The sequence below is a fragment of the Acomys russatus genome, chromosome 15 (assembly GCF_903995435.1).
Source record: "Acomys russatus chromosome 15, mAcoRus1.1, whole genome shotgun sequence".
Taxonomy (NCBI): Eukaryota; Metazoa; Chordata; class Mammalia; order Rodentia; family Muridae; genus Acomys; species Acomys russatus.
Genome location: NC_067151.1, coordinates 60,754,956 through 60,773,781, shown reverse-complemented (window position 1 = coordinate 60,773,781; position 18,826 = coordinate 60,754,956). Strand labels below are relative to the sequence as shown.

Here is an 18,826-nt window from a genome sequence, read left to right as displayed (position 1 = left end):
TGGAAGGATTGTGTGTTCAAGGCCAGCCTGACTTACAGTTCTAGGACCCCCCCTGTTAAAAACCAAAGAAGCTGTGATAGGTATAAAGTGACACCTGCTTCCAGAGCCAATCAAGGTTACCCTGGGGCCGTTGGCATGGACTGCGTGGAGGAGTTGTCTTTACCCCTGCACCACCAGTACAGATGGTGAGTCGATAGGGAAACTAGGCATACAAGTTGGAGGCTGGAGAGGTCTCCATGGAGACCTTTGAGGAAGGGACATGGAAGGAATGCAGATGTCGGAGCTGTAGGGTACTATGTGTAGGAACAATATACGGTGCAGCATCTTCCTTTCAGGTCAAGACTCAAGGAAGGATGGTCACAAAGGTCATACCATGAGTCAGCCGCAGGGTCCAAGAGCCCCACCTGCTCTGTTGGAATGGAGTGATAAAGACTCCAGAGCCTGTGGGTGCCAGGCAGAGGAGCCAGGCAGCACAGACGGGCTTTAGGAGTGCTTAGCTGCCCTGGAAAGGCAAGGCTGTGGCCAGAGGGACAGTTTGAAGAGGGTTGGTGGGGACTAGGGCCCAGCAGACTGAGACATCTTCCTTTCTGGTTCTGCATGCTGAGGTAAGTCGAGGAGTCTGTTTCTCATTAAGTACACTGTAGGGTTTCATCCTTACAGGAAAACTACCAGCTTATCTGAAATCTGACCTACTTCGGGTTGGAGCCAGACAGGGCTCCAAGTCCCACGGGGACTATAGTGGAGTTGCTCAGATCCGTGAATCCAGCCAGTCTCAACAGGCAACATCATCTTGAGATACTCAACTGTCCGCTGAGGCTCTGGGCCAGATACGCCTCCTGGTGGGGGTCTTGGGTGATAGTGGGCTAAGCAGGGCCTGGAAGCCTGAAGTTCCTTTGTGCCAGGTGCTCTCTGGGCCCAGCATGCTCTAGGTGTAGCCCTTGCCATCTGTGTTGGTACCACCCTGTACTCTCCTCAGAGTCCGCACCATGATGTAGGAAGTGCCCTACACTGCTGGGATGCAGATGTGCCTCTTACCTTCAGGTCTCGAGGGTCTACGTCTACCTTTTAACAATTTTGTGTTTTGAGATGGTCACTGCAGCAATGGGGTTGGTTGTGAACTCACTATATAGCCAAGGCTGACCAAATCTTTGTCCTGTCTCCCAACAGCTTCGATTACAGGCATGCACCACTATGCCCCACTCTAGAAAAATTTTTTTTTATTTTGTAAGATGAAGCAGGGAGTGGTGGCACATGCCTTTAATCCCACCACTCAGGAGGCAGAGGCAGTAGATTTCTGAGTTTGAGGCTAGCCTGGTCTACAAAGTGGGTCCAGGACAGCTGGGGTAAAAGAGAAACCCTGTCTTGAAAAAAATTTTTGTCAGACAAGAGATGGCTCAGGTTGTCCTTCCAGAAGACCTAGGTCTGATTCCCAGCACCCATAGACATATGCACCAGCAAATATCCATACACATAATATATAAGCCAGGTGGTGGTGGTGTAAACCTTTAATCCCAGCACTCGGGAGGTAGAGGCAGGCAGATCTCCATGAGTTCAAGGCCAATCTGGTCTACGAAGAGAGTCCAGGACAGCCAAGGCTACAAAGAGAAACCCTGTCTTAAATAAAATAAAATAAAATAAAATAAAATATAAAAGATTTAGCTGGTCATGGAGGTGCACACTTGTAATTGCAGCACTCAGGGAGGCAGAGGCAGAGGCAGGTCACTATTAGTTTGAAACCAAGCCTGGTCCAGAACAGCCAAAGCTACACAGAGAAACTCTTGTTTCAAAAAACCAATATATATCCAGTGCAAAGGTCACAGACAAGATGGTGCCCCCGGTTCAGGCCTCTGTGCTCATCAAGTTCTGCTGATACTCCACCCTGGTCCTTGGCATGGCCTATGGCGCCAAACGATACAGTTACCTAAAACCCCAGGCAGAGGAGGAGAGGAGAGGAGCAGCAGAGGAAAAGAAGGGACTAGATGTGCTGAAACACATTGAGAGAGAACTGGCAGAAGCTCAAGATGACAGCATTCTCAAGTGAGGCGCCAGTGAACTTGTCTTTAGTTGCTGAGGATGAATAAAGCTTTGTTGTGTGAAAAAAAAAAAAAAAATATATATATATATATATATATATATATATATACATACATATATATATGATTTATTTTATTGATACGTGTGTCTTACCTTATGCACTTGTGTGTATGTGAGGTGTACCATATGCATGCCTGGTGCCCATGGAAGTCAGAATAGGGCATCAAGATCTCCTATAGGGATTGGAGAGGTGGCTCAGAGGTTAAGAGCACTGGCTGTTCTTCCAAAGGTCTTGAGTTCAATTCCCAGCAACCACATAGTGGCTCACAATCATCTATAATGAGGTCTGGTGTGCCCTCTTCTAAAGCATAGGCACACATGAGGACAGAACACTGTATAAATAATAAATAAATAAATAAAATCTCCTGGAAGTGAGGATTTGTCATCTATCGTGTGGGTGCTGGGAACCAAACCTCAAAAGCAAGTGCTCTTATCTGCTGAGCCATCTCACCAGCTCCCAGCCACATTTTTTTTTAAACCACTCTCTAATCCTACCAAAGGTGACATTTATTTAGTGGTTGGAATTTCCTAGTCACCAAGAGAAATGCTGACATGTGTGGTAGTTCTGTACATGGAAGGTGAAGGTAGGCTTGCCATGAATTTGAGGCCTAGACTTTGAGACTTTGTCTCAAAATCCAAAAAGTAGGCCAGGTATGGTGCCACAGTCTAATCCCAGGACTCTTTGGGAGGTAGAGGCAGGTGGATCTCTGGTTTTCTGGCCACCTTGGGCAACACAGGGGTGGGAGCCAAGAAAAGGGGAAAAGAAAATAGGCCCGGACTCTGATAAACAGGAGAGAGAATTCAGTAGGCATGACACTTGCCTAAAACTGTCCCAACTGCAACAGTCAAGGGATAGAAAGGGAAAAAGGCTTGACCACAGATGGGTCCTTAGGCACGGTGTTGCACACTGGATCCTAGCCCTTGGAAGGCAGAGACACAAGGTTTATGGGTTCTAGGCCAGCTTGGGTTTCAGAGTGAGGCTCAGCCTCAAAACAAATCAAAATCCTTAAAGATACAGGTGTACATTCACATTGACCAGGACAGGAATGGAGGAGGCTGAGGTGTTTGAAGATCTGACTCAAAACTGCAGAATGATGGAGAACTTGGCCGTGACAGGGGTTTCAGCCTCCCGGGGCACCTTCCTGCTGTTGGCTGACATAGCACGGGGCCCAGGAAAGTGTCTGGATTTTGGTTTTCAGTCGCTTTCAGGGGGGTCACTACATAGAGGTAGTTAAGGATGATCAGCCCACAGCCCTTTTTGAATGTGTCTGTGGAGGGACTGCCGCTTTCCAGTCCATCCGTGTCCTGCCCCCCCCCCCCCAGACAGCCACAACTGACTGTACTGAAATTGTCTACTGCATTCGCTGAGGGAGCAGGAAACCAGCAATCATGACAGCCAGTCACTATGGTCAAAGGCTGGGTCTGGAGGACAACCGGCTCAGCCTGCACTCACAGCATGGCTTGCCATCTGGGGGCTGACTGTTGGCAGATGTGACAGCAGGCTGGGCCAGAGTGCCCAGGATGGGCAGAGCGGATGCTATCTTAGTTTCTTTTCCTGTTGCTGTGATAAACTATTCTGACAAAAGCATCAGATGGGAGCAAGGGTTTGTTCGGGCTCACACTTGAAGCGTGTCATGGCAGGAAGTGAAGACAACGGGGGCTTGAAGCAGTTGATTGCTTCTGTCTTTCTAGGAAACAACAGTGAATAAACGCTGCTTAGCTTCCTTTCTCCACTTACGTAGCTCAGGACCCTCTGCCCCCAAAATTAGTTCCACCCATAATTAAGGTGCATCTTCCCGCATTGATTAACAGTAGTCCCTCACAGACATTCTCCGAAGCAAGCCTTAATCCAGATACTAGCCCCACAGCACGGGTGTGCCTGGAGGCTTCCCTCTCGGGTGGTTTTTATTTATTTATTTATTTATTTATTTATTTATTTATTTATTTATTTATTTTTCGAGACAGGGTTTCTCTGTGTAGCCTTGGCCATCCTGGACTCACTTTGTAGACCAGGCTGGCCTCGAACTCACAGCGATCCACCTGCCTCTGCCTCCCGAGTGCTGGGATTAAAGGCGTGCGCCACTGCGCCCGGCCTCTCGGGTGATTTTAGATTCTGCCCAGTTGACAACCCTGGCCGGCACGGATGGAGTGGCCAGGGAAGACTGAGCTGGTCCCCCACCTGTTATGCAAGTTTTGGTTTCTCAGTTATGTTATGTAAATATGTTTTCATTTTAACCCCAGGTGTGGGACATGGGGTTGGATGGATCATCCACAGCAGCAGACTATTTGCCTTGAGGAGCTCTGAGAAGGGCGGGGTATTTGCCAGCTGTGGTTAGTTTAATTCTGAGGAGAGGACTCTGAAGAGGGAATAAATGCATGCCAGAGGCCAGAGAGTGTTGGGGGGCTCTGAGAAAGAAGAATGTGGGTGTGCCCCACCCCTGCTGCTCCTGGTTGCCAGGGACATCCTGAGATGGAGATTGGTATTGCCTCAATGAACCCTACAACCCTAAACAGCAGGAAGTAGCTAGGGAGAACTATGCCCCTCCCCCCAACCTTCCTCTCCTACCTGGTGTTGGGTGTTGGAAGGGACTGGGGTGGAGAAGAGAGAAAGAGATACAAAGAACCAAAATAAAAATGGGTTTTAAAAGTACACCTCTACGCATCTCCCATGTGAGGGCTGTGGCTGGGGAGGAGAGGAGCCTGCTCCCTCAGCGGTCCAGCTCCCTTTTCCTCTTGAGGTGATTTACCTCCCCATTTTTAGGCCTCACTGCAGCCATAGGCCAAGAAGCCAGCAAAGTGTGGCAGGGCAGGAAGGATCGCCACCTTGAACTTTATTTCTGTATGCTCTGGGCACTGAGCCCAGGGCCTGATGGGAACAAAGCAAGTGCCTTACTTCTGAGTTATACCCACCCCAGCTTTTTCACCTACAGGGCTGGGCTACCTCTGTGAGTTCTGGCAGGGCAGGAACCTTATCCTTCTGTTTGGGGTAGGGGGTGGGGGAGGCTTTAGCATCAAGACTGGGCTAGGATGACAAGGTCAGGTCACTTCCCTTTCTGACCCCACACTCTTTAGGTGTCACAAAGGCTCTCTAAAGCTCCTGCTGGCTCCAATAGTTGTGCTAGCCAAAGCTGTTTGTGAGACATCTATGCAGGTAAGGCCCCAGTCCCACTTTGTCTCTGGGGCCTCCTTTGGTCTAAGCCCAAAGGCTGCACTGTGCAACAGTAGAACGCCCTAAGGAGACATCCCCAACCACTGTACCCTGTCCAGAAGTCTAGGGAAGTTCTTTGCTTTCTCATTTCCTGCTTCAGTCTCCTGCCTGCCTGGAACCTATACTGTGACTACCCAAGTCTCTCATGAGACCTTTTCTTGTGCTTTCAGCCTCTCCTCTGATTCCAGGGATCTGATTCCATAGGATCCAGCAGGAAAAGGAATGGGCTCTTGTGTGAGACAAAGGCTTAAGCCCAGGAGGTGAGGAAGTCCCCGGAGAGTCAAGGGGCCGGGTTAGGAGCCCACAGCCTCTGAGGGTTCACAAACTCCTAAGGCATTCTTCTTCTGAGTCCTGAATCTCTATGGGCGCCTGCTCCTGTGCCCCTGGCTGCCCCTTCAGCCTACCCTGGCTGAGGGACAAGCACTTGGCAAATGGAGCCAAGTCCTTGTCCTATGTTTATCAACTTCCAGCCACAAGATCAATAACTTTGCCAAAGTGTCTTTGAACCCCTGGACCCCATGAACCATAGGGGAAGAGAGGGTGGGAGGGAGGGAGGGATAGAGGGAGGGAGGGAGAGAGAGAGAGAGAGAGAGAGAGAGAGAGAGAGAGAGAGAGAGAGAGAGAGAGAGAGAGAGAGGTGAGTGTGGGAGCTGAGAGGACTTGGGTTCCTGTAGAGGGAGGTCATTGGTGATGATGTATTAGGCAGACAAGAACCACCAAACAACTTCTAACATCTGTTCCCACCAAACCATCCCTCAGACAAACAGCATCATTGGACCAGGGCCCAGATGCGAAGGCTCTGAGGGCTGAGGCAGCCTAGAGTCCAGTTTCTTCCTGAGGAAAAACCAGGCCATAGGAGGAGGGGGCTGGCTTCCCTGGGTCACACAGGTCTTTGCACTGGTTCTTGGCGGCTCTCAGATGGGAGCTGGTATGTGTGTTACTAGGAGAAAGCAGACCCCACATTTGTTCCTCTGACCTCCAGGCTGCTTTGGAGTAGAAAGACAGAGTTGTTACAGGGATAAGGGGAAGCCGGGGTGCAGAGAGGCCCCGGTGCAGAACTCTGGAAAGCAACCTGGCTCACTCTTTTTCTTTCTTTCTTTCTTTCTTTCTTTCTTTCTTTCTTTCTTTCTTCCTTTCTTTCTTTCTTTCTTTTCTTTCTTTCTTTCTTCCTTTCTTTCTTTCTTTCTTCTTGAGACAGGGGTCTCTCTGTGTTAGCCTTGGCTGTCCTGGACTTGCTTTGTAGACCAGGCTGGCCTCGAATTCAAAGCGATCCACCTGCCTCTGCCTCCTGAGTGCTGGGATTAAAGACATGTGCCTGGCCCGCACCCTGGCTTTCTTAGCCGAGGCAATCTCTCCCATCTCTTGTGGAGGAGAGGACTCAGAGTACGGACAGAGAACACTAAAGAGAGGTTTTAATCCTTGACCTTGGCCCAGACATTCTCCCTCTCTGGCTTTGTTTCATTATTTGCATAATGAGGGAATTGGACTTAATTGATAAGTGCCAAAGGAAAGCTGTGCACCCTCCCTCCTGCACCCACAGCAGACTCACTGTGAGTGAGCAGACTCACTCATCAGTCACGGCGCTCTTTTCTGCTGAGCTTAGATGTGACCTTAATATCCTTTCCAATGCCACGCTCTAGGCAGCCGAGACCAATGGATTAGAGTTGGCATGCGGGATGACACCTCCTTGCCCTCGGAGCGGTAGATGAAGGAGCTTTGCTCACCTGTAGTCTATTCCGCCTGCCTTTCCTAAGAAAGGGCTCAAGTATGTGTGAAGGTCTCTGGTCACAAAATGTCCCAAGCTATCCTCCCAAGGTAAGGAAGGGGGGGGGCATGCTCTCTGTTCTCAAGCACCGGTCTAGAAAAGGTATGCTTCAAGGGGTAGAGGGGCTGATGAGGCAGGAGAGAGCCTCAATCTGCCACAGAGTTCTCAGAATGCAGCTCTGGACCACCTGTCCTCTGCAGACAGAACGGACAGCCCTGTCCCCTCTCTGCCTCTGGCTCATCGCTGGTCTCTCGGAGAAGCGTTCTGGTCTCAACACTGTGGCCTCCAGAGAGGGGATTTAGCCTCCCATCCATCCCTTTGTCTCTCCTCTTCTTCCTCCCCTTCCCCTTTCCTGAGGCACCTGCTTCCTGCCAAATATTGGGCCAGTACTTTGGGGATAGCTGAATGTCCCCCAGGGCTGCCCCTTGTGAATCAGTGGGAAAGGGGGAGTCCCAGCTGGCCGCTGGCCTAGCCAGGGTGTGTTAGGACGTCAGGCCAGGGAAGGCTTTCCAGGGAGAAGGGCGAGTGGTCCTGAGTGGGGCTCAGGGTCACCAGGCAGCAGCAGGGTGAGCTGGCAGGACCTGTTGTAGGCAAGGCTGCTGTGAATAAAGCAGATGAGGCTTCTTCGTAGCCCTTGGTGACTTTGGAGAAATGTAATGGGAGTGCTTGAAGTGATGGGGTTGATGAAGGGGGACCTCACCTCAGTATGGAAGACCGGAGTGGGGGGGGGCGCAGGCTGCTGCTTCAGGAACCCATTCAGGACTCATTCTAGGGGAGGAATGGGTCAGAGGTGACAAGCCTGGTACTTAGGAATGCAGCTAAGATGACCTTAGAGAAGGCAAGGTGCGGCTCAGATGGTAAAGTGCTTGTCTACCATGCACAAGGCCCCAGCTTTGATCCCTAGCACTGTATGACCTGCTTGGTGGCACCCACTTGTAATTTCACTACTCGGGAGGTGGAGGCAGTAGGTCAGAAGTTCAAGGCTCTCATCAGCTTTATAGTAAGAGGGAAGGCAGCCTGGGCTACAGGAGACCACTAGGTCTTGAGGGCACAATTAGAGCCAGGTGTGTTGACGCACGCCCAACATCCCAGCATTCTTTGGAAGGCTGAAACAAGCAGTTATATCTGTAAATGCTGAGCCAGCCTGGTCCACATCACAGTGGCTTCTAGGACAGTAAGGCTACACAGTGAGACCTTACCTCAAAAATAACGACAACAAAACCCAGTTTGTTTGCTTTGAAAAGTCTTGATGAGGAAATGGCAGGGATTCCTCCCTGTGACAGAATGGGGGAGAGGGCAGATATTATTGACCTGCAGAGACTGAAGTGAGCGTGGAAGATGTTTAGGGACCCCGCCCCTCTGGCTGGATAGCTGGACGCAGGATGACAGAGAGAGAGAGAGAGAGAGAGAGAGAGAGAGAGAGTGTGTGTGTGTGTGTGTGTGTGTGTGTGTTGAGAGTAGTTATTGGCTGAAGGACACTTGAATGGCTTTGGAACCCTGGGGAAGTTTGGACGGACACAGGATTAAGAAGGCAGTAGCAAGCAGGGGTACAGGGGTACAGGTGAGCTGAGCAGGTGAAGGCTGAGCAAGGATCTTCGGTGGCAGCACAGAGGAAGGCTGAGGAAGGCTGAGGAAGGCAGGTACAGGCAGGTACAGACAATAACACCACACTCAGACCTTACGGGGAACTCTCAGTGGGGAGACTGTGAGGATGGCCCACAGAGTGCAGTGGCCTTGTCCCCTAAGCCCACTGGTGGTGACACATGGGCTCCTAAGTGCTCTTCTCTGGGGTAGCTGGGTCAGTGCCATATGTGTTGGAGGAAGGCTGAGGGAAAATCTGTCCCCTTCAATTTTCTCTGAAGTAGGGGCAGCTGGACTTGACAAAGCCGAACCCCTGTGAATGAATGTCCAGGAGAGCAGACAGATCAGCCTTGGGTCTGGAGCTGGCCAACGGTTTCTGGCAGCACAGATTAGTCTCTCCAACCTGCTTCAGTCTGCTAACCTTCACCTTGCCCTGTTACTCAGGAGGGGCTCCCTCTTTCTGCTGGCCTTCTTGAGCTTCTCTTTCCCTGTACCCCCTTTCCCTGACCTCCTGAGACAGGCCTGGACCAGCACTTCCGGAGGACGGGGTGCCCGGTGGGTGCCGTTCCTGAAGGCCCCTCCACCTCAGCATAGATGTTACTAGGAGCTTCCCCAGGGCTGCCCCGCCCCATGGCGTAGAAGGCTATGGGTTCATCAGGCTCCTGGTAGATGGGGGTTATGGGCAGGGCCTGCCGGGGTCGGGAAGCAGGACTTGGATAGACTTCAGGAGAAAGCTGAGGCTTGGCAGGGATGGCAGGCCTGGATCTGGATGCCTGTAAAGTCTAGGAGAGAAGGCAAGGCCAGGGGAGAGAATGGGTGAGAACCACGGAGGAAGGCCTACTTCAGCCCGAGCCTCTACCCATGAGGCCCCTTCCTTCCTGGCCTCTCCCTCTGTCTTGTGTCCCCTCCCCTCCCCACCAGGCTGACCCTTCCATACAGTACCTCCTTCTGTTGGGAGGACCCCACTTTCTCTTTATGTATTGGGGCCTGGGCCTGTTGCATGAGGAGGTTGTGATGGGTATCTGGGTCCTGCCTCTTGTTTCCAGAGTCTGATTCAGCCCTTAGGGAAAGTCCAGCAGGCTCAGCGGTCTGCAGGGAAAGATGGAGGCCTGAGGGACTGGGGTTGGGTGCGGGGGGGGGGGGGGGGGGGAACAGGTAATCCTAGAAAAGCAGTTAGGCCCGAGGGAGGGAGGGATGAGGAGAGAGGTGTGCTGTGGGCTGGCTTCTAGGCCTGAGGAGTGGGGAGAAGTGTTGAGGAGGCCCAGGGGACTGTGGGCAGAAAGGAACTCTGGCCGCAGGCGTGTCTAGCACTGAACTATCTAGAACACAGGGCCAAGACAGTCTCATTTGTGCTTGTGGTCGCAAAAATAAGAGCCTTAAGGAGTCTTTACCTTCAAAACAACCAGCATGGGGTAAACTTCATGAAAGACTCCCTGTGCTCTGTTCTGGAGGCCAAGGCCATAGGCCTTTCTCAGGCTCCTACAATCCACTCAAGGCCTCCTAGATCCAAATGACAATCTTCGTTGTTACTGTTGTTTTTGTTTGTTTGTTTGTTTGCTTGCTTGCTTGCTTTGTGTGTGTGTGTATTTTGTTGTTGTTGTTGGTGGTGGTTTTTGTTTTTGTTTTTTTTTTTGAGACAGGGTTTCTCTGTGTAGCCTTGGCTATCCTGGACTCTCTTTGTAAATCAGGCTGGCCTCAAACTCACAGCAATCCCCAAGTGCTGGCCTTACAGGCCTGTGCCACCACGCCCGGCCCAAATGAGAACTCTTTCTCCTTGTGTCCACCCCGTCCTTCTCTGCCTTCTCTTCAGAAGGCAGTACGTTCACCTGTGGCCCAAAGGGCAGGGAAGCCAGCCTCAGCACCTCACCGTCCTCCTACATCAGACCCAACGTGAGCTCTGCTCTGTCCGCTGCCAGTGTCTCACATCTCCAAGCCCACCCAGCCAGCACCATCGAGCAGGCCCAGGAATCCCTCCACCAGCCCCCTCCCACTCTCGCCAGGCTCCTCCCACTCTCATCTGGCTCCTCCCACTCTCACACCGTGCTGCAGCCTCTTTGCTCAGTCTCTCCAGCTATGCCAGAGCTTCCTGCTCTAAAAGGAAACAGACCCTCAAGCTTGGTTGTGCTGGGCCTGGTTCCCGAGCTGACCTTCGTCCCAGACTGAATCTTGTCCTGTGGATCTGGGCATTGAACCCAGGGCCCGGGACTGGACAGTACCCTCCAGCTACACCCCAGCTTCTAGCATCGACCTGATACCTCAAACTCCAAGTTTTGAGGGAATTGCACCTTTTCATTTGGTGTTTGTTTGTTTGGGGTTTTTGTTTTGTTTTGTTTTTTTGAAACAGGGTTTCTCTGTGTAGCCTTGGATGTCCTGGACTCACTCTGTAGACCAGGCTGGCCTCGAACTCACAGCGATCTACCTGCCTCTGCCTCCCTGGTCCCAAGCTGGGATTAAAGGCGTTTGCCACCACAACCGTCTGAGTTGCACCTTTTGAAGGAGAGGGCTCCCTGACAATATCTGTCAAGCTAAGTAGTGGACCCTGCATTCCCGGGCATCCACCACAGCAGCCACCATACTTGATCCCATCACTGGATGGCCTGTCCTTGCTACTATAGTAAGGTTTATGAGAGAGAGGCCCACCTGTTTTGCCTATAGGTCTATTTACAGGACCTCACCCCCCTCACCCCTGTTCGTAGACTCAGTAAACTTTGCTCTCTTTACCGTGTTGCCTGTGGCTGGTCTGGTCACAAAAGGACGCCTTTCTGGAAGAGGTGTGGGTGGGTAAGTGTGGCCAGCCATGGGTTGGGATGAGAAAGCCGGATGCCAATGGCCTGGATCTGGTGGGGATGCTGGGGTGGCGGTGACAACAACACTGGCCTCAGTTGTGGGTTTTGGGGTAAAGGCTCACCTGGCGGGCAAGGGGTTGGGTGAGCATCTCCCCGTAGGGGCTGAGGGGGTGCTCTGTGTAGTGTCCAAGTAGGTCCTGAAGCTGCATGTGGGCACTGTCTTCGCCCAGCACCACGTGTCGCCCATCCCTTAGCTGAGCAAGGAGGAAGTGGCGGCAGCAGACCCGGCTCCTGGAAGGGTCACTTTCTGTCAGACTCCCCATTTCTTCCCCCCACCAAGCTGAGGGAAGAGCCCTGAGCCCTCCTTGTGTGTGTGTGTGTGGTGGGGGTGGGGGGAGCGCTGCCTCTTGCTTAGCATTCTCACCTGTAGGACAGCACGAAGGCCACAGCGCTCTCACTGAAGCGTACCAGATAGCATCCTTTAGGCTGGGGTTGCAGCAGCATCTCGGCTTCCCTGAAGGAGTTGGGGAGAAGTGTGGGGCGGGTTCTGACACTTGCGACCTCATTTCTGTCTCCTCTGATAAGGGACCCCTCACTCCCTCCCCAAGCAGACATGCCAGGACTAGGTGGAGGTGAGGGGACAGGGGGTCTTTCTCAAAAGGCCCTGGGCTTCAATCTCGAGGGTAGCGGCAGCAGCAACAGACACGGTGGTTACAGTGCTGGAGTTTAGAAGTCTGGGCTGAGGAGATAATGAAAGAGAAGGTAGGGTTGAGAAATGGAGGATGGAGGCTCTACAAAGGTAGGAAGAAAAAGGAGAGGGCTGGAGAGAGCTGATAGAAATAAAGAGGAAGAGGGGCTGAAAATATTTACCAGTGTGGGGCTGAGGCACCATGGAACTGGGAGGTGCTGGTCCAGGTCAGGAGTGGGATTGAGCCATGTCCAACCCCAGAAATCTCATCTCGAGAGTGGTAGGAGTGAGGACCACTTCCTCCCCTGCCTGGGACCTGCCTTTGTCCCTGACCTCTGCCACCCTTAAGGTGGTCATGTAGCCTGCTGGCCAGGTTATAGGTTAAACTTCCCCTCTCCCATGATGTCCACTTACCCCCAAAAACCTCTACCCACTCCCCAAAGGTTTAAATAGACTCCCTCTGCCCAATTAAATGAGCTCCTCAATAAAGTCTGCCTCTGAGAAGTCTCTCGTGGTGCTTACCTGGCACCTGAGATCTCCCCCACCCCCAGTCATTTCTGCCTGGCTTTCCCTCTCAGTCTACTGGTCTGATCCCCAGCAATCACACCATTAAGGGGACAGGGAATATGGCGGGCCTGACAGACTAGAGGCCTGGAGCCAGTGGGATAAGGGAGCCTCCTGACAAAGGAACTGAGGTGCACAATGGGCTGAGCCAGAGCTGCTCCTCAGTGCAAGGCCTGGGAAACTAGGGTCCCGGCTGTCGTGATTTCCAGAGTGACTCAGGACCCACTGCCCCTGCACCTTCCGGGCGTTTCCTCTTCTTGTGACTCACCTTCTGGTGATGAAGCCATGGAACCAAGCAGGGGCGGTCCTGAGCAAGAGCCAGTCGGCCTGGGTCTTCCGGACCCATGCTCTGGTCTCGGCTTGCAATGACAGGTCACCTTTCCCAGGCACCTCTTCCTCCTTGTAGGCATTCCTTAGGACCCAGGCAGCAAGTGGGGCTGAGGCAGAGGTCTGGGCCTGAGAGAAGTCAGGGACAGAAGCAGAGCCGTGATTAGAGGACTTCTCCTGACCCGCTTAGCTGCCTCCTTTTTTTAAAAAAATCCTCGGGGCTGGAGAGATGGCTCAGTGGTTAAGAGTACTGCCTGCTCTTCCAAAGGACCCGGGTTCAATTCCTAGCACACACATGGCAGCTCACAACTATCTGTAACTCTAAGATCTGACACCCTCACACTAATGCACATGAATTAAAAATTAAATAAAATATTAAATAAAATAAAACAAATAAAAAATCCTCAGGGACTGGAGAGATGGCTCTGAGATTAAGCGCACCGACTGCTCTTCCAAAGGTCATGAGTTCAATTCCCAGCAACCACATGGTGGCTCACAACCATCTATAATGAAATCTGGTGCTCTCTTCTGGCCTGCAGACGGAATGCTGTATACATAATAAATAAATCTTTTTTAAAAACCCTCATACCAGCACCCCTATTTATTTCAGAATGAGATTGCCCAGAAAGCCCTTCCCCAGGCCACTGACTTAAATTCCTTCTATATCTTCCATACTGGCCTCAGAGGGCAAGTGATGGTTCAGGAAGTAAGCCCAGGTCTGGGGAAGGTGGCTTTCTCTCTGGTAAAGGAGACTGAGCTGGTGTCTGGGAGGCAAAGGGACTGAAGTAAGATCTGGAATGTTTTGGGCAAATGGAGGTGCTGGCATAGCATATGCCAGATGTTTGGAGGTTAGTGCACCATGTCCTGGTCACCCGCTCCCTGGGCTTGAGTTTTTCAAAGGCCAGAGAAACTGAAGGTAAGTGGGTAGCCTTGCATGGGAAGGCGGCACTCCCCACTTCCTCCTTCCTGTCCTCAGCCAGCTGTCTATTCTTTTTGACCTATGTCCATGGGCATGCCCTCGTCCTTGACAGGATGAAGCAAGTGGACCCCTCTGTGTTTCTACTCACCACAGTGTGCCTGTCCCTGGGGCTTAGCGGAACCTCCGGCTCCTTCAGAGCTTGCGTGCTGGACTTGCCCCCACAACCCAAGTCCTGACGTTTCTCCGGGATCAAGTTCATGGACTGGAAGGTGATGAGAGTTGGGGAGGGGGTTTCATGATCCCCTGTTGGCACAAAAGGAGGTTGCGGAGGGTAGGGGGTGGGGGGGGAGGGGAAGGGGTGTTCTCCCTCCTACACCCCAGGCTCAGAGTGCCTCTTAAACATCTCTGAAGGGCCTCCCCCCCAACCCATCCGCTCCCCCCATCCCCCCACCCCACCCCACAGGAGCAGTCATGACAATAGGAGTAGTGCAAGTGTGTACCAGGGGCCCAGTGGGTGGGTATCTCAGGGATAGGACTAAGGAGCCAAAGTGTTACAGAGGGGCCAATGGCATGGCAACCGAGGGGTTGTCAGTAAAACAGGAACCCCCAGGACTAGGCTGGACTTCTGATGGCCTGGAAGCTCTGTAAAGAGGTGGGTCCCTTCAGGCCAGGCCTTCTTTTGGTCTAGGCTTTCCCACCTGCCATCTTCTTTCGCCCTCTTGTTCCAGTCCCCTGAAAACCTCTTGGGATCCTGTCCCCTGCCCTCAGGGATGCATAGATATGGAGCCCCAGAGATGGAGCAGGAGCTGTGGATACCGTGACAGCTCTGGCTTTTGGTCAGCTGCTTAATCATGCAGTGGGAGCTCAAGCCCGGGAAGGCAGTAGTGGGTAGGGGAGTCTTGGACTTCATACGTACCGTGGGGGCATGTCTGGGCCAAGCAGGGCTCCATAGAGGCATCTGTGTGTGCTCTCAAAAGAGAGCGCTCGGCTGCTGATCATCGCCCCTCTCACTCCTTCCCCCAGGGACAGGAAATGTCACAGTACTGCCGCCTTTGTCATGAAAAGGACCCACGTCATGGAAAGTGTGGTAAAACAGTAGTCCTGGCCCTGGAAGCCAGGCAGCTGGGGGTAGCAGTGGGTGACTCTGTTCGGTGGGAGGAGTTCTTGCTATCTGACCTTTGCCCTCTCTCGGAAAGCTTTCTACGGCTTCCCAGAGATTCACACTCAGAATTCTGCTTCGAGGAGGTACACCAGGAGAGAGGGGCAGAGCAGCAACAGGAAGGATATGGGTTAGACCTCTGGAAGAACTTTTGTGTGTGTATGTATGTGTCTGTGCCTGTGTGCAATTTGTGTTATACCACAGGTGCACTTGCCTATGTGTGTACATGGAAACTAAAGGTTGAGGCAAGCATCTTCCTCAGCTACTTTCCACCTTGTCTTTTGAGACAGCGTCTTTCATTGGGCCTTGAACTCATACTGTCAGCTAGACGGACTGGTCAGTTAACCCCCTGGGATTCACCTACTCCCCTTAAACCAGCACTGAGGTCACAGACATGTGTCCAGGTTTTATATGTGTGCTGAGGCTCCCAGCTCAGGGCCACATGTGTGTATAGCAGGGACCTTGCTCCAGATGGTGGAGAGACTTTTTTTTTTTTCAGCCATATAAGATCCATGAGACACCGAGTTGGAGAAGAGGAACAGATAATGGAATTGGGATAGGGCAGCATTAAGCAACCTTAGGGGGTTCTCTAACTAGATATGTCGCTGTTAGAATCAGCAGGATTAGCAGTTGAGGTTGAATATTCCTCAGCTTCATGAGTAGACTGTGCGCTTCCAAGCAGGCAGCGAGTGCTTTCTTAGGAAGCTGTGGGGCTTGTAAGAGGTGGAGCCTGCTTGCCAGAAGCAGGCTACACAGGCTGGCGGCATCCTCTGACTCTTTTGGTGTCTACTCAGGAAACCAGATCCTATGACCCAGGGCATGGTATTTACCATTACTTAGAAATAGAACAGCACTTGGGAGGCAGAGGCAGGCAAATCTCTGTGAGTTCGAGGCCAGCCTAGTCTACAAAGTGAATCCAGAACAGCCAGGGCTACACAGAGAAACCCTGTCTTGAAAAACCAAAAGAAAAAAGAAAGAAAAGAAAAGACAGCTCGGGGGTGGTGGGGCACACATTTTAGTCCCAGTCCCAGTACTCAGGAGGCAGAGGCGGGCAGATCTCTGAGTTCAAGACCAGCCTGGTCTACAGAAGGAGTTCCAGGACAGCCAGGACTATACAGAGAAACCCTGTGTCAAAAAACCAAACAAACAAACAAACAAAAAAAACCCCAAAAAAACAAAACAAAAAAAACCCCTAAAAACTCAGCATGGTTACACCCATTCACATCTCTATGAGTTCAAGGCCAGCCTGGTTTACATATAGAGACATTGTCTCAAACAAACAAACAAATAAACAAAAAGCACAACAACAAAACAAAACCAAGGGACTAATATCTAGAATTTATAATGAATTGCAGAAATTAAATATCCAGGAAAGAAAACTGCCAATCAACAAATGGGCAATGGATTGACTAGACAGTTTTCAAAAGAAATGCAAATGGAGAATAACTATTTTAAAAGGTGTTCAACATCCCTAGTCATCAGGGAAATGCAATTTAAAACCACTCTGAGATTCCTCCTGGCCCCAGTAAGCATGGCTGCCATCAAGAGCTCTGACAATCCCAGCACCCGGGAGGCAGAGGCAGGTGAATCCCTGTGAGTTCGAGGCCAGCCTGGTCTACATAGTGAGCCCAGAACAGCCAGGGATACACACAGAAACCCTGTCTTGGATTTAAAAAAAAAAAAAGCTCTGAAGAGGATGTGAAGGGAAAGTAACTTTTATTTGCTATTGGTCGGAGTACAAAGTAATATAGTCATTGTGGAACTCAGTTTGGAGAGTCAAACAATTAAAAACAGAACTACCAGGCTGGAGAGGTGGCTTGGAAGTTAAGAGCACTGGCTGTTCTTCCAAAGGTCCTGAGTTCAATTTCCCAGCAACCGCATGGTGGCTTACAACCATCTATACATGAGATCTGGTATCCTCTTTTGGCATGCAGGCAGAATATTGAATAAATAAATAAATGCAATTTAAAAAAAAACAGGAGAACTACTGGATGACTCAGCTATTTCACTCCTAGGCACATACCCAGAGGACTCCGTACCCTGCTACAAAGGCACTAGCACCTCCATGCTTATTGCTTCTCTATTCACTGTAGCAAGGAAATGGAACCAACTAAGATGTCCATCAGCTGACATATGGATAATAAAAATGATCACAGAATTGGTAGGAAATTAGATGAACTTGGAATGTAGAATATCGTGTGAAGAAAAGGAACCAGCATGTTCTCCTTCATGTGACTATAATGCATACATATATATGTAACAGCTGCAAATGTGGATGTCACACTTATAAAGGTGACAAGTGTTGGCCAAAGAGGCCTCATGGGAACCCCTAAGCACCACAGGCTGTTGCCAAAGCTATTGGTTGTTCTCCACAACCTGACAGTGAGACCCTATTGCTGACGACAACACTTACCTGATGGCATTGAACATGGAGAAGCTGATCTGATGCCAAGTAGAAGCTTCACCCCTGTTGACTATCATGGATAATACTAGAATGTGCTCCGCACACAGCTGGAGGAGAAAGGTCATCATCAATATCACCCAGCCACAAACCCTGTGACCTTCAATAGTGACCTGCTTGCAAGATATGCTGGTAAAATAGTGGCACAGATGTTAACGGAGTAACCGCCCACTCTCTGATGGGATTTAAAGTTCACTCTAAGAGATGGAGCTCATACCTGATACAGTTCAAGTGGCCAAGAACCAGAGTCTAGTTAGGTCATGAGCCTGGGAGGGAAACTTACTACTATTATTCTACTAAAGGAATGGAGCAATAAAATGACCCTCCAAGCTGTGCATGGCGGGGCACATCTTTAATCCCAGCACTCAGGAGACAGAGGTAGAAGTATCTCTGAGTTTGAGGCCAGCTTGGTCTACAGAGCAAGGTCCAAGACAACCCAGGTGACACAGAGAAACCCTGTCTCACAAAACAAAACAAAAATTAAAAAACCGTAAAAGACTCCCGATGATACGCTGCATGCCTGGATCAACCCATATCAGAGAAGCTGCTGCTTGCAGCAGATGGAAATGAACAGGGAAAACATGCAAAGAGAGAGGCTTTGGAGCACTCGGGACTAAATGGGATGTCTTCATCATCAAACCCCAGCCCTCAAGGGCTAGTCAGAAGGGGCAGTAGAAAGATTGTAAAAGCCGGAGTCAGTGGTTGTCTCCAAGGAAACAGTGTCTTCCTGACACAACAGGACTGAAGCCCATATGAACTCACAGAGACAGGCAGCATGCACAGGGCTGTACACACTCAAGCTAAACAGGTCCTGGCTGAGGTGTGGAAGTGGACATGGGTCCCATCCCTAACCAAGGAGCTATCTGCAACTGGTATTTTTAAAAAATACCTGCATGTACACCTGCAGGCTGGAAGAGGGCATCAGATCACATCATTAGATGGTTGTGAGCCACCATGTGGCTGCTGGGAATTGAACTCATGACCTCTGGAAGAGCAGCCAGTGCTCTTAACCGCTGAGCCATCTCTCCAGCTCCCACAACTGATATATTCTAACAAAAGGGAAATCAGTTTTCTCCAATGGAGTGTCACTAGTATATCAGTCACACTTCAGGACAGGGCCCACGGCCAAGCGTAGCTAGTTGGCCAACACGACTGAGCCCAATGGTGTTTTTGTGGACTTTGCTTCATTTGTTTTTCTTTTTCTTTTTCTTTTTTTTCTTCTTGGTCTTTTGCTTGTTTGTTTTGATTTTTAGTTCTTGTGGAGTTTTGTTTTG

General features: G+C 50.9%; 1 protein-coding gene and 1 pseudogene across 1 annotated transcript; one reads left to right on the top strand and one right to left on the bottom strand.

The window, feature by feature from the left end:
- Positions 1-1,825: 1,825 nt before the first annotated feature.
- Positions 1,826-2,090, top strand: LOC127199378 (ATP synthase subunit e, mitochondrial-like; annotated as a pseudogene).
- Positions 2,091-8,987: 6,897 nt separating this feature from the next.
- On the bottom strand, positions 8,988-14,842 carry Sh2d2a (SH2 domain containing 2A). The gene is made up of 7 exons (XM_051156922.1): positions 14,749-14,842; positions 14,081-14,235; positions 12,955-13,136; positions 11,859-11,948; positions 11,557-11,725; positions 9,591-9,737; positions 8,988-9,430 (listed from the first exon to the last, which is right to left on the bottom strand). Exons 1-7 carry the CDS (start codon positions 14,840-14,842, stop codon positions 9,089-9,091), a joined length of 1,179 nt encoding a protein of 392 aa, XP_051012879.1. The 3' UTR covers positions 8,988-9,088.
- Between the last annotated feature and the right edge of the window lie 3,984 nt (positions 14,843-18,826).